The 15,191-nt window shown below is 35.0% G+C and overlaps 2 protein-coding genes across 2 annotated transcripts; one reads left to right on the plus strand and one right to left on the minus strand.

The window, feature by feature from the left end:
• The first annotated feature begins 59 nt into the window (after positions 1-59).
• Positions 60-6,687, plus strand: LOC18053559 (putative 1-phosphatidylinositol-3-phosphate 5-kinase FAB1C). The gene is given in 12 exon segments (XM_006448221.2): positions 60-202; positions 362-1,159; positions 1,271-1,424; positions 1,534-1,878; positions 2,172-2,924; positions 3,022-3,353; positions 3,444-3,570; positions 3,733-3,897; positions 4,067-5,557; positions 5,674-5,940; positions 6,048-6,182; positions 6,184-6,687. Coding segments are annotated over 12 exon segments (4,701 nt in total). The 5' UTR covers positions 60-146; the 3' UTR covers positions 6,262-6,687.
• Positions 6,688-12,982: 6,295 nt separating this feature from the next.
• Positions 12,983-15,191, minus strand: LOC18053560 (uncharacterized protein At1g66480). Its single transcript, XM_006448222.2, has 2 exons — positions 14,561-15,191; positions 12,983-13,189 (listed from the first exon to the last, which is right to left on the minus strand). The coding sequence occupies exons 1-2, from the start codon at positions 15,137-15,139 to the stop codon at positions 13,130-13,132; spliced, it is 639 nt and encodes a 212-aa protein (XP_006448285.1). The 5' UTR covers positions 15,140-15,191; the 3' UTR covers positions 12,983-13,129.

Genomic DNA, 15,191 nt, shown 5'->3' on the forward strand with positions numbered 1-15,191 from the left:
ACTGTCCTTACGTATCCTAGTCTCCGAGTTTTAGTACTGAGAAAACTGACTGTTCTCAGAGAAGTGAATTGGTTCAGAGTGATCGTCTTGCTCACTATCTTGAATCTCGATACTCTCCCGATGCCCTGACCAGCCAGAGCCAGAGTATGACATCATTCAGTGCTCACCCGCCTCCAGTATCTGTTCGTCGCTCTCCCAGCAGGTAAACTTCTATTTGGATGGTGGTAGCAATGCATTTGTATGGCCAACCAATAAGTTTTAATGCATAATAATGGAAGACAGCCTCTAGTATTTTTGAATTTTCATTTATTTTCATTTTTTGCTGATGAATGTTTTATCATGTATTTATTTATTAATGCAGGAGTGATGAAGAAGAGGCAGAGGATTCTGGGAAGCACTTCTTAAGTCCATCCAGTGAGTATTATCATGATATGTCAGATATAGATTCAAGTAGTATTAGTGCTAGACATGAGTTTTACGCTTTTAAGTCAGTGGAATCAAGTCCCTCTGACAGCCCCTGTAGGAATAATTTTACTTCTTATAGAGCTGGACATGATGTACAGCGTGGGCAAGGGGGTAGCCCATTGTCTCAGAATGACTGTCCCTTCGATCGCGGAAGCATGGCTGTTTTAAAAGGGCCTGTGATGGGGACTGAGGATACAGAGAATACTGATGATTTCTCTGATGACCAATCAGTTGTTCAGAAACAAGATGATCAGTCACCAAAGCCATTAGATTTTGAAAATAATGGTCTGATCTGGTATCCTCCACCACCTGATGATGAAAATGATGAGGCGGAAAGTAACTTTTTCTCATATGATGACGAAGATGATGATGTTGGGGACTCAAGTGCCATGTTCTCTTCCAGTAGTAGTCTCTCGAGTATGTTTCCAGCAAGGGAGAAGCAGAATGAGGGTAATAAGGAGCCTCTTAGAGCTGTGGTACAGGGGCATTTTAGGGCACTTGTCTCAGAGCTGTTACGAGCTGAGGGTATCAAACTGGGGAAAGAGGACGGTGAGGAGGATTGGCTTGGCATAATTACAACTATAGCATGGCAGGCTGCAAATTTTGTGAAACCAGATACTAGCAGAGGAGGCAGTATGGATCCCGGTGATTATGTAAAGGTTAAATGTATAGCAAAAGGAAGTCCAAACGAGAGGTATAATATGTTTTGTTTCTTTCAGATATTTCTTTTCCTGGTTCTGCGGATCCTCTGCTTATATGAGTTCATGCCACCTCTGAATTGCTTTTCCAATTTTTTCATTTGCAGCACGTTCATTAAGGGAGTAGTTTGTACAAAAAATATAAAGCACAAGCGCATGACGTCACAGTACAGAAATCCTAGATTACTTATTTTAGGAGGAGCGCTCGAATATCAGAGAGTTCCAAATCAGTTGGCATCTTTTAATACATTACTGCAGCAGGTTTTTTCCTGAGCTTATGTTAGTTTTGCAAATAGACAAAATTTATCCAGTAAAGTTTTGAACTTATTTTTTAATAATTTTAAGCTTATTTTTTCCTTTCCTGGGGCAGGAGAATGATCATCTCAAGATGGTAATTTCAAAGATAGAGGCCCTTCGCCCAAATGTTTTGCTGGTGGAAAAAAGTGTTTCATCATATGCCCAGGATTTACTTCTAGCAAAGGAGATTTCATTAGTGCTCAATGTGAAAAGGCCATTACTGGAGCGGATAGCCCGTTGCACGGGTGCTCTTATTACTCCATCGATTGATAATATTTCAACAACACGACTGGGACACTGTGAACTGTTCAAGTTAGAAAAAGTTTCTGAAGAACATGAGACATCTAACCAGTTTAACAAGAAGCCATCAAAAACATTGATGTATTTTGAAGGGTGTCCAAGGCGTTTAGGTTGCACGGTAGTGTTTCTATTCAAATTTACCCTCATTTTTTTGGTTTTGGATTTTGGAGGTGGTACAGTATTGCATCCTCTTTTACAACATTTATCATCACTGACAAATATTCATCTTCTTTGCTGCTTTAAGATTGAGCTTTATTCCCTCCTTGTCCAATACAAGTGTAGCATGTGTTAGCCTTTTATTTAATGCAAAGTGTTTTGATTCTTGTGTGAGCATAAGATTTTTTTGGTTCAATGTAGAATGAATTTTCAGAATTTGGTTGTCATATGAGATTGTTGTGGTTCTCTTTGTAGGTCCTTCTGAGGGGTAAATGTCGGGAAGAATTGAAGAAAGTTAAACATGTTGTTCAATATGCTGTATTTGCAGCCTATCACTTATCTCTTGAGACCTCTTTCCTTGCTGATGAGGGTGCTACTCTGCCTAAAATGAGGTTAAAGCATTCAATTTCTAAACCAGAGAGGATGATGGCTGATAATGCCATTTCTGCTATCCCCAGTTCCAAGGTTGCCGCCAATTACCAAGAGGTAGCTGATGACTCTACCCGAGATGATAGATCTGTGATTCTCAGACTGGAGCACGGAGGATTGGAATCATTGTCTGAGCAACTTAATCATAGTTCTGTCTCTTCTGTTCCTCTTTTCTTGGATCGTAGGTATGGAGATGGACCCACTGATGCCTGCAACGATAATTTAGAACATGATGTGGGTTTGGATTTTCGTTCTTTTAACGAATGTAAGGACTTAAAGGTGCCAATTGTCAATTCTTTTGATGCTTTGCAACAAGAATTGCAAGAAATCATGGGTCAAGAGGAGAGGCAACTTGCGGAGAGTCATGAGTTGATGAAATTTGAAGGGGTTAACGAAGATGAAGCATCTGGTGAATACTTTTCAGCTGCTGACACTAACCAGAGCATATTGGTGTCATTTTCAAGCCGTTGTGTGCTCAAAGGAACTGTATGCGAACGTTCTCGGCTCCTGCGCATAAAGTTCTATGGTTCATTTGATAAGCCACTTGGAAGGTACCTGCATGGCGACCTGTTTAATCAGGTAACCTATTTTAGGCTCTCTTTTTATCTTCTGATTTATTTCCTTATTTATTGCGGGATCTTAATGAACTGATAGGATTTTTTTGTTTGTTTTCCAGACATCTTGTTGTCGATCTTGTAATGAGTCAGCTGAAGCTCATGTCCTGTGTTATACCCATCAGCAGGGGAATCTGACAATCAGCGTTAAATGTCTTTCCTCTGTAAGGCTACCTGGGGAACGAGATGGCAAGATATGGATGTGGCACCGATGCCTAAGGTGTGCTCATGCAGATGGAGTCCCTCCAGCAACCCGTAGAGTGGTCATGTCAGATGCTGCCTGGGGACTTTCTTTTGGAAAGTTCTTGGAACTTAGCTTTTCAAACCATGCAACTGCCAACCGCATTGCTAGCTGTGGTCATTCCTTGCAGAGGGACTGCCTACGTTACTATGGGTAAATGCCGCTAAGCTAAAAGAAATTTTTTTTTTTTTGGCCAATTATTTAGTAACATGTTGGTGGTTACTGAAATATTTTAATTGACAGGTTTGGGAGCATGATTGCAATCTTTCGCTACTCCCCTATAGATATTCTCTCTGTCCATTTACCCCCATCAGTACTCGAATTCAATGGCCTTCTGCAACAGGAGTGGATAAGAAAAGAGGCAGAAGAAGTAATTGTCTGAATTTGGGATTGTCTTTTCATAACTACATTAGACTGATGCTAGATGTTGGACTAAATGCTAAATACAGAAAATAACTATTAATTAATTAATTTTAGCATGCTTTATAGTGTTTGGCTTGTTAGTTAATTAACATCCTTTCATTTTCAACAGCTTAAGGTTAAGATGGAAACCTTTTATGCGGAGATATCTAATGTACTTGAAGTCATGGAACAGAGAAGTAATTCCATTGGATGTGAAATGTCAGATTCAACTGATTTGAAGAGCCATATCTTGGAACTGAAAGTTCAGCTAGAAAGCGAGAGGAATGATTACATAGTAAGTATACTCCCTGCATTAGTCCTGCTATCAAAATATAATTGCTGTTCCAAACTTCCATACCAGAGAACCTTGGAAAGTGTATGCAGAAAATCAAATTTTAATTAATATTTTTACACAATTAACTAATGAGTTTGTCTATTTCTAATTACTCTCCTTGCAAACATAGGGTTTGCTTCAACCGGTAGTCATGGAAACTTCAGAACCGTGTCTGACAGCTGTGGACATTCTAGAGCTTAACCGTTTGAGGCGTGCCCTTCTCATTGGTTCACATGCCTGGGATCGCCAGCTTTATTCATTGAACTCTCTTCTGAAAAAGGGTTCTATTGCCAAAGCAAAACAGGGAAATGCATCTTATGCCCAACTGAAAGGGTTGAGAACTGATTTGTTTTGTAAGGACAGTAAGCTTGACCATGATAATGAGGAAAATGTGTCTGGATCCTTAGATTCACTGGAGTCTCCTGCAAATGATTTACACTTGCAGCAGAAAGAGGAGCTTAATTTACCTACCTTGGAACCTTTTGGTTCGGAGAACTCCAAGTTAACCTCATTCCTTCATAACAGAGAGGAGGATGTGCATTCTGATGGGGAAATTACATCCACTCTGTCTGAGAAAATAGATTCTGCATGGACAGGTACTGATCAAGTAGTTCCACTTGCGTCTCAAACAGATCGCCCTCAAGCAGGTTTTGTTGGGCAGATAAGTAAAATTGATAATTCTCCATTTAAAAGGCTGGCTTCACCGGTGAGAGTTCATTCTTTTGATTCCGCATTAAGATTCCAGGAAAGAATTGCGAGGGGGTTGCCCCACTCTTCGTTGCATTTGTCATCGATTAGATCGTTTCATGCTTCTGGAGATTACAGGAGTATGGTAAGAGATCCTGTTTCCAATGTTATGAGGACTTACTCCCAAATATTGCCATTGGAGGCACAGAAGCTAAATTTGATTTTAAGCTCCACACCCTCATTTATTTCCTCTGCTTCTCGTATGGTTGAAGGGGCTCGGTTGTTACTCCCTCAAAGGGGTGATAATGATGTAGTTATAGCCGTTTTTGATGATGATCCTACCAGCATAATATCTTATGCTCTTAGTTCTAAGGAGTATGAGGACTGGGTTGCTGATAGGTTGTATGATAATGATGGAAGCTGGAGTGCCGGTGAAATTCACAAAGAAGGGTCTGCAGTTTCCACCTTTTCAGCCTGGCAGTCATTTGGCTCTCTGGACTTGGATTATATCCACTATGGTAGTTATGGGTCTGAAGATGCTTCATCATCTGTAGGTACCTTGTTTACAGACCCCAAAAAGTCACCACATCTAACAATTTCTTTTGGCGATGAGTCTTCAAGTGCTGGTGGCAAAGTGAAGTTTTCAGTCACCTCTTATTTTGCGAAGCAGTTTGACTCCCTTAGAAAGAAATGCTGCCCTAGCGGAGTAGATTTTGTGCGTTCCTTGAGCCGCAGTCGGAAGTGGAGTGCACAAGGAGGGAAAAGCAATGTCTTTTTTGCCAAGTCATTGGATGAGAGATTTATTATAAAACAAGTTAAAAAGACTGAGTTGGAGTCCTTTGAGGAATTTGCACCAGAATACTTCAAATATTTGACCGATTCCCTTAATTCCCGCAGTCCAACTTGCCTTGCTAAAATTCTTGGTATTTATCAGGTTAGGTCTCTTCTTCGCTTTTGTCTATTATGTCCATGCACGCACAATATGTGGTGGTGGGTGCTGGGGTGAAATATATAAGATCTTACATATTATGACTCTTAATTTGATGGCAGGTCTCTGTAAAACACTTGAAAGGTGGCAAGGAAACAAAAATAGACTTAATGGTAATGGAGAACCTCTTTTTCAGGAGAAGCATCTCAAGGGTCTATGATCTTAAGGGCTCCGCAAGGTCCCGGTACAATACAGATACCACAGGAACGAACAAGGTACTGCTTGATATGAATCTTTTAGAAAATTTACGTACAGAACCCTTATTTCTTGGAAGCAAGGCAAAGAGAAGCCTAGAGAGAGCTATTTGGAATGACACATCGTTTTTGGCGGTAAGTTTTCCTTTTAGCATCTCATCAATTGAATCCATGCATATGGTTCCATAATTCAGCCTGAAGTTCACTTTGTTTTTTGTTTCTCTGTCTCCTATGCCCTGCAGTCTGTTGATGTGATGGACTACTCACTGCTTGTTGGAGTGGATGAGGAGCGGAAGGAGCTGGTATTAGGGATCATTGATTTCATGAGACAATATACATGGGACAAGCATTTGGAGACATGGGTGAAGGCAAGTGGTATCCTTGGTGGTCCGAAGAATGCTTCCCCAACAATCATTTCCCCCAAACAATACAAGAAAAGATTCCGGAAAGCAATGACTAGCTATTTTCTTACAGTACCAGATCAATGGTCTTCATGAACTGCAGCAATGCATTCTTTTTCAATTACAAAGCATTAATTCATCAATAACGGCTTACCCATTATAATTGCAGATAATTGAAGAGGAGAGAGAGCTCCCTGCTTACCCCTTTCTTACATTTTTTTTTCTGTTATTTTTTTTTTCATTGTAGAATGAAATACATAGATTTTGTGTATAAGTAGCCCAAAGAAAAGGGCTTAATATCTTGAGGGAATAGAAATTTCTTGTGAAGAGCTCTTTGTACATCTTTTTATCTAATGTGCAAAAGTCACGTCTTTTTGTAACTTGAGTTTCCTCCACATGAACTGGGTGTGGACAATACGATTCCCTTTTATAACACTTGAATGAAGGTCAGGTTTCCAGTGAGGTCGCATCAGAAAGCAAACATCTCTGCGTTAACTTGGATCTGAATGTCATTTTTCCGATCAATTTACATCATATTCTGAATAGAATTATCTTATTCATTAGCAGATCGGTACAAAATTTAAAGTTATCACTTAGTGTTCATGAACAAGTCATTATTTAGTAAGGATTCTTTTATTTTGCTTATCAACTTGCTGCATTTCGAGTTATGAAATGGTTTTGATTCATGAGTAGCGTAAAAAGGAGAAGTCGAAGTTTTCTTTTGATATAGTAAGGGATAAGTTAAATAAATAAACACAAACTTTAACGTCTTAGGGTGCGTTTGACACATTGTATTGTATTAATTTTAATGTTGATGTATTGTATTATGTTGTATTACATTAGCACTGTATTATAACAATGTTATACAATGTTTGGTGTTACATTGTACTGTATTATATTTTAATTATATTATATTTAGTGTTGCACTGTATTGTACTAATTTTTTTGTGATTAATTTAAATTACATATTTAGAAAATAATATTTATTAGTACTTTAAAAAAATACTAAATATAGAAGTACTAAATTTTAGAAATTTAACAAATTTTTTTAGTGTAAATGTTTAAAAATATCATAATTCTTCATAAAAATTGAAACTTACAGCTTTAAATTTTCAGAAGCATAGCATTTATTTTTCAATATCTTCTAAATATATAATTTGCGAAATAAAGATCGAAGCGAATAATTTAATCAAATAATTTTTAAATAATATAATAACATAAATAAATAGTTAAAACCTACAAGATTAGTTAAAAATTTATCTTAGAATGATAGAATAAAAGTTTATACATACCAAAAGATAATCACAAAATAATAAAGTAATACAATTGTTATAACATAAGCACTATCAAAATAAATTGTACTAAATAATTCAAGTAAAAGTTTTGTAGTATATGTAATAATATTATTAATATTATTTTTTAAATTAATATTATTCATATTTAAATATGTATTATTAGTTTATTAAATTATTTAAAAATAATTAATTTATATATATATATATATTAATTATTGTAACTTAATTAAATAATGTAATGTTGAATTATATTTTTATATTCATTATTAATTATATTCAATTATAAATTCATTAATAAATTATGATGTAAAATAAAAAAAAATAAAAATTAATATTGTATAATATTATATTAAATTAAAGTTGTACTTATTTATTACTATTATTATAAAGTTTTTTTTTTGAATACTGATTAATCATCATATTACTGCATTACACAGATATTTACAACTGCTATTATAGCAGATATATTACACTGATATTTACAATCAGAAATACATGATTGGGACTTATATTATTACATTGAATTCTGTGAAGTACATGCCCAGATAAATAATCCCTTACAGAAGAGGGATGTCCATACTCCACTCGTATTGCACGAGGAAGAGGAAATTTTTTGAAATATTAAACAAATAAGCACGTTAGCCCCCACAAATACTTTTGTGGCTATTATAAAGTTAAAAAGAAAGGGCAAGCTACTGACTTTTGTGTTTCAAAAGTCAATAATGGGGCCCGAGTTTTGATAATGCGGCAAAAGCTGCATATGCAATCCATTTGATCACCATAGATATATTTTAATTAATGCTGGGCCCATAAGATAATACCATGCAATACTACATGTTAAACATACCATCAGGGCACGTTTGGTATGTCGGATTGGATTGGATTGAATTAGATTGGATTGGATAAAATTGGATTGGATTAGATTGGATAATATTGGATCATATATAATATTATGTTGTGTTTGGTGCAATATTGGATTGGACTATAAATAATCATGTTTTATATTATAATATTACAATTTACAAGTTATTATTATTATTAATATTATTATAAACTAAAATTTTATATTATTAATTATACAAATCAACCTCAATGACATTAATTAATATAAATCATAATTTAAATAATTTTTATTTTGTTAAATATATATATATATATATGATATTTTTATTATTTTTATTCAATAATCTATTATTTTATAAAAAATTATCTTTTGAATATTAATTTATAATGTAAATTTGAAATAATAAAAATATTTAATAATTAAATAAATTAAAATAGAATTTTAATTTAATGTGAAATTAATAATGATTTTTAGTATAATTTATTATTTACATTATTAAAATCAATAATTTTTATTACATTCATCACATATTACTATAATTTAATATTTATACATTATTATATTTAATTGAGTTATCAATATAATCCAATACCAACTAATCCCATAATCCCCCTTGGGATAATTTCCTTTACAAAATTGAGATTAGCTTGTGGGCCAAGATTACTAAATTCCAATACCATTGACAACACCAAACATGAGACAAGGATAAAATTTTAAAAAATAGTCCAATCCCCACTTTTAATCCTCCAACCAAACACACCCTTATAGAATAAATATAAGAAAAATGATATTTGCCTCGGGTCAAACCCCGAAACGACTCAAAACGACGTCGTTTCAGCATTTTTATTTTTTGTCCTGATTTTCTGTGAAACGATGTCGTTTTGGCTTGCATAAAAGTTTTTTTTTTTTTTAAAAAAAAAGAACCCTGCTTCTTCCTTCCTCTTCGTTCGCTTTGCTGTAGAACCCTTAATCGTGCAAACATCAGCGGCTTCAACTTGGACGAGTAATCAATAAATTAGTTAAACTTTGCTAATAATAGCCATTAATTTCCTCAAATTCAATATTTAACAAATCAGGAATCATCTAATTAACTTGTATATGTACATAGTAAGAGGACAAAAGATCAAACTCTGTGCAACAACAATATTCTCTTAAAGCAAAATTTCTCAAGATTCTTTGCTGACAGTTGTAATAATTGACACAAACCACCCTTTTGGAAGGGAAAAAAAATGGGTGGCATCGTGGAGCCAAAAAAAAAAAAAATGCCTGGCAGTTTTCAACGCTGATAGTGGGTCAGATTCCAAGGCATGGTAATAATGCACAGGCTGCTGCAACATTGTTAACACTAATTAAAGTGAAATCTTCAATTTTTCTATACAAATAAAAGAAACCAAACCAAATTAAATCATCAAAAGAAAAAATAGAAAATTAAAAAATAAGCTTATAAGCGATAATTACCTCGAGGGCGCCGATGATTGACGGCGTTGAAGCCGAGTGAGAATTGAGAAGAGAGCTAAGCCGCCTTTGAGACTTGCTCCAATCGAGAAACCTTTAGTTGAAGCAGTGATTACTCTTCGAAGCTTCTCAGAGTCCTTAAAAGGAGCAAGGTCTAGCCAGAGCGATGAGCAGGAATAACACGAAGATGAAGAAGAAGGATCAGATCTTTTGCAATGCATGCAACCTCGATTGCCGAATCCATTGATATAGTCATCGTAAGAACTGCCATTCTCGACGGAGAAGCAGGAGCAGAAGCTGACAGATCTAGCAGTCGCGTCTCCAGTAGGAAGACAATCTGCAGTTGGGTTGTGGTTGTGTAGTTGAGTTGCGGTTGTCGGGTGAAAGGTGGTTGTCTCATGAAATGAGGAGAACGAAGACAAGGAAGCAACTAAGTTTTGTTGATGCTTTTGCGATTTATCCAAACCAAACGTCGTCGTTCATAGCAAATGAAAACAAAAACAAAAATTAATAGACAAAACGGCGTCGTTTCAGCCAGTTTCGGGGTTTGACCCAGGGCAAATATCAGCACTGTAAATATAATGCATTAGAATGTACGTTTTTCTTATCTTTTAACTTATTTCTTATTTTAAAGTAAAAGATTTTTTTATTGAAAAAGTACCCATTCATGAATGTGATAGAAACCGAGAAAATATTTTTAAAGGGGAAAACAAGACCCTGCACTCACAACTGTAAGGGCAGTGGTTTGAGCCCCGCGACGCATATAGAGCTTATTTATTTTCTTAATTATAGTATATAATTAAGTGAATGCATTTTTCTTCTTTTCGAAATATGAGTAGAGTAGACATTTCTCGAATATTTGAGAGGGTTCGAAATGTGAGTGGAGTATATACCCCTCGAATATTTGAGAGGGTAAAATTTAAACATTGCTATATACGAATTAATGTAAACTAGTTTCAGTAATTGTATGATTGTAAATATCAGTTGTGAATTAGGGATGACAACTTTTGGGCTTTGGGTCGGGCTTTTCGAAGCCCAGACCCAAGCCCACATCATTCAAACAAAGTCCAGGCCCTTCAAAAGCCCATCCAATTTTAGAAGGGCCGGGCTCAGGCCGGGCCTAGACGGGGCCTGAGCTTTTTTTAATTAATTATAAAATATTTTTTAATTAAGAAAAAATATTTAAATTAAAGATAATCATCTAATATATAATAGAATAATAGTCTAATACATAAAACATTAGTAATATAACCTAATAAAATAACAAATATTAATAAAAAAAATTAAACTAAATTAATATTTTGAGTTTTTTCTTTTTCATTTAAATTAAATTTATTTTTTATTCATAAATTAAAAAAGGTCCGGGCTTTTTTGCTAAGCTCTTATCCAGGCTTAACATATGTAGGCTTTGCAATTTTTGGGCTCATATATAGGCCAACCCCTTGCGAGCCAAACTTGGGCCGGCCTGGGTTTTTTTGCCGCCCCTGTTATAAATCTCATATAATATGAGTTGTAATTTGAGTATTAATCTCATATAATTAAAAAATGGGGAAAAAAGTGGTACCAAAAAATTCATAAGTTGTTTCAGCTGTTGAATATAATTTTTGTACTGTGCAGCCATGCCCAGGAGAAAACAGTAGCTTTTCCACTGGCATAATCAATAGCAATCATGTTGTCAGGAATTAGGTTTTTTTTTTTTTTTTTGGGTAATCAAAGGTTTGTTATTTGAAAAATTATTAGATGCTCCTCGAGTACAGTCCCTTTTTCATTTACTTCTTGATTATGTGTATGCTGTAACTGATCATAGAAATGTTTATACACGTCGCAGATACTTCTCTTGGTATTTATACTCTTTGCTAATTATTCCACAAATTTAAGGCTATGTTTCCGAGACGTATGGGGAAAAATTAAGAGTAATCATAATGATAAGAGAAAAAGAAAAAGAAGAGAATGATTTAAGCCAGCATATTTGGTTCATTCATTTCACTGTAGCATGTTATTGCATCAATCGTTTAACATGGCAACAACTTTGATTAAACTCAGGCACAAGCATCATTCATATTTTTTAGTTGATTTCGAACCCTGTTAAGTCCGGAGGAAATTTACTTCAAAGTTAAAGAAATAAATCCACCTAACATTAGCTATTGAAGTTTCTTTTTCTTTTCTTTTTTCTTTTTTCTTTTTTCCTTCCAGAAGAACAGCTCTCTTCAAAGAGAGAATAGTTTATTCTCCTCGTTCAAGAGAAACTTCTTTGTAAACCAAGATCACTAAATCCATTCCATTTTAAATAGATACCAAGCATTTCTTTTCAAAGAAAGCATTTACAAGGGCAGAATCCCAGTTGTTATTGCAAATGGGAATAATCCCATTTACATAACAAAGCATTTTTCCCCTTTTAAAGACAGATTAATTTCTCTTCATGAAATTCAATTTAGGCTTATGCATAGTTCTGCTTTTGTCATGCAAATTCAGTTTTGATTCCAATTTTAAGACACATTGATCTGCTGAAATTGAATGACAAGACAAATATATATGTACATATAGTAGTTATCTGGTAAAAGATTTTAAAGTATGAGAAAGTACATAAAAGATTTAAAATCGTGCGATTTTAAAGTATTATGAAATTAACATTATAAAACTGTAGGGTAGTAAAATTTTACCGCACTTTCAAATCTTGAATTGGAAAATTTACACACACACACATATATATGTACGTGTGTGTGTGTGTGTATAAGTCATTCTCTTATAACGCTCTCATTTTTTTTTTCATGCAAGCATACTTTTAAACCGTAGCGTTTAAGAGAGTTAATTTTTTACTCTCTTAAACCGCACCTCTTAAACCACACAATTTAAGCGTGTGTCCGTATTAAAAAATAAGCGGACGTCCGCACCTGAGAGCGATTAAGCAAATGATTATTTCAAAAGTTATTGCATAAAATCTCTGTAGCTATGGGAATGATTATTACAAAAGTTATTGCATAAAATCTCTGTAGCAATGGGAATGATTATTACAAAAGTCTGCTGCATAAAATCTCAGAAGCTATAACAAGGTTACATATATATCTCTAGCAAACATGACCACAAGTCGCTGCATAAAATCTCTAGCAGGGAGATATAAATATATATATCTCTCTAGCTAACTCTCAGCTCTTAAAAAATTTCTTTGATCAAACATCACATTGCTTTCTCAATATTTGTTCTATGTACATGAACATGAACACATACAACAAAATCAGAAATCTGCAGGCTGGAGTGCATATAGACTAGAGGCTAGAGATGTGACCACAACAAATCATCTTCCTTCTTCTTTGTTTTATTTATTAGAAAAGCTACGAAGCAACTGTTATTTGGTTTCCTCCTTCACTGATGGGCATGAAACTCACACGCTTCTGCAATCATTTCACGAACAGAAACAAGATAAAATATTGATCAGATTTTTTTTTTCCCCCAGACTAATAAGGATAAATTATGAGTACTGGAAACAACAACAATAGTACAATTAATTATTACTGTCTCTATAATTAATTTTTCTTCCTCTGATGACTTTGTGTTTACAACAATTAATTAATGGTTTTGGAACTGGTGATATACGACACAGACACTACACCTAACTTTGACATTTGTTTTTGTTAGCAACAATAATATGTAGTCAAAAATATTCGTGCATGTTTGAAAGAAGACAACAATTTCGTAGAAAAAGGAGAATTGCATATACCTCAATACAACAAATAGTTAAAAGAAAAGGCATTAATGTATGATGTAACGTAAAAAAAATAAAATAAAACTCTTATGTAATTCATTGCTTGCCCAAATATAAACTCTATTAAAGACTCTGTTCATCTTTAATCTGTCTCTCAACTTCTCTGTCTCCTTAACGTAATTCTAAACTGACTTTCTTCCTATTGCATGTGATCAGAGGCACCTGGGAAGAAATCTTAACAAGCTGCGGTAGTTGAGATTGGACTTTTAGAATAAGCCACATGGTAGTTTAGATTTATCCATGCAGAATAACTCATCAGAGCCATAAATCAGCTTTATTCCTTCTTTTATTTTTTTTTTGAAATCGTGAATCAGCTTTGATTAAAAGTAATAATACGTGGAGTTTGAAAGGTTGCGAATGGGAAACTTAATAAAAGAAAGTAGCTTAAGTTCGATTGCTGAGACACGAATTACTTTAGCAGATGACTCGGCTTATTTGCTTGGACATACTGCAGATGAGAGATTAAATGCAATTAATACTCAAGCCACTAATTTATTAAATTTTGGATTTGAAGTTCAATGTCATTAGAAAGAACTCGATTGAAATTCGAGAACAATTAATGCGTTTGACTTAATACAAGAGGAAATTAATCGAAGAATCTTTACTGATTAATTAATCGATGTTTGATTAGGTCCTCAACTTAAAACCGATCTTCCCCAACTACATGTTGTCACATAATTTAAGTCAATACTGTTGGTCTTCCGATCCTTGAGTGTTAGGTCCACCTACCTAGCAAAGATGTCTCCTAATCTCTAGTAAACTAATTCAATTTCCCATATCCGAAAACTAACACACTTTAATAAACAAACAAACAATTAATTATAAATTAATCAAAATGTCAACCCCAAATGTACGTTCTTGAGGAATATAACCTTCGCTCGTTATTACCCTCAAAAAGTGAACCAAAAACAAATAAATAAATAGATAATACCGAAAATTAAGAACATGCATATGGCATGAAAATAGGATCAGTGTCTAAGGAAAGGAAAATTAAACATACCTCACGTGCCTTGAATCCTTGATTTCCACCACCATTATTATTATTATTATTATTGTTCCAATGAATTTGTTTGGCCATGCAAAGCTCCCTAATCTTCTCAGCAATCTCAGCATCATTGTTACTCTCTCTCATCAACTTTTCAACTTCTGCTTTGGGAAGCTTCAGCTTCAACCTCATTGCTCCGTCCTCGGGCAAGCTGCTGCTGCTGCTGCTTACGGGTTTCAGGATGGAAAGATCAGACACCGATCTCCGAGACAGCTTGAGGCTCTCGAGCCTGTCTTTGGCACTCATGTTAATCCCCGACCGAACCCTCCTCGGAACTATCTCTTTTCTCGCAACATCAGGCAACTCTACCAAGAAGTAAAGCCTCTTTGCCTCCAAGTTTTGCTCCGCCCCCAATGGCTTTGCCCGTACCCCATAGTGCTTCACTGATTCTGATTCTAGCAACACGTGCCCTGGATAATCTTTCACTACTTCCCCAGCTTTCACCGGCGTCTTTATCTTGAATGTCTCCCCCGTTATCTTCATAACCTTTGTGGTCTTTCTGTTTTTGCCGCCCAGCCCCATGCTGTTACCCATTTTAACTTCTGGCTTCTGCAATAAGCGCTTTTAGGGTAGGGTAGGGTATCTT

Source organism: Citrus clementina, unplaced genomic scaffold (assembly GCF_000493195.1).
Source record: "Citrus clementina cultivar Clemenules unplaced genomic scaffold, Citrus_clementina_v1.0 scaffold_2, whole genome shotgun sequence".
NCBI lineage: Eukaryota > Viridiplantae > Streptophyta > Magnoliopsida > Sapindales > Rutaceae > Citrus > Citrus x clementina.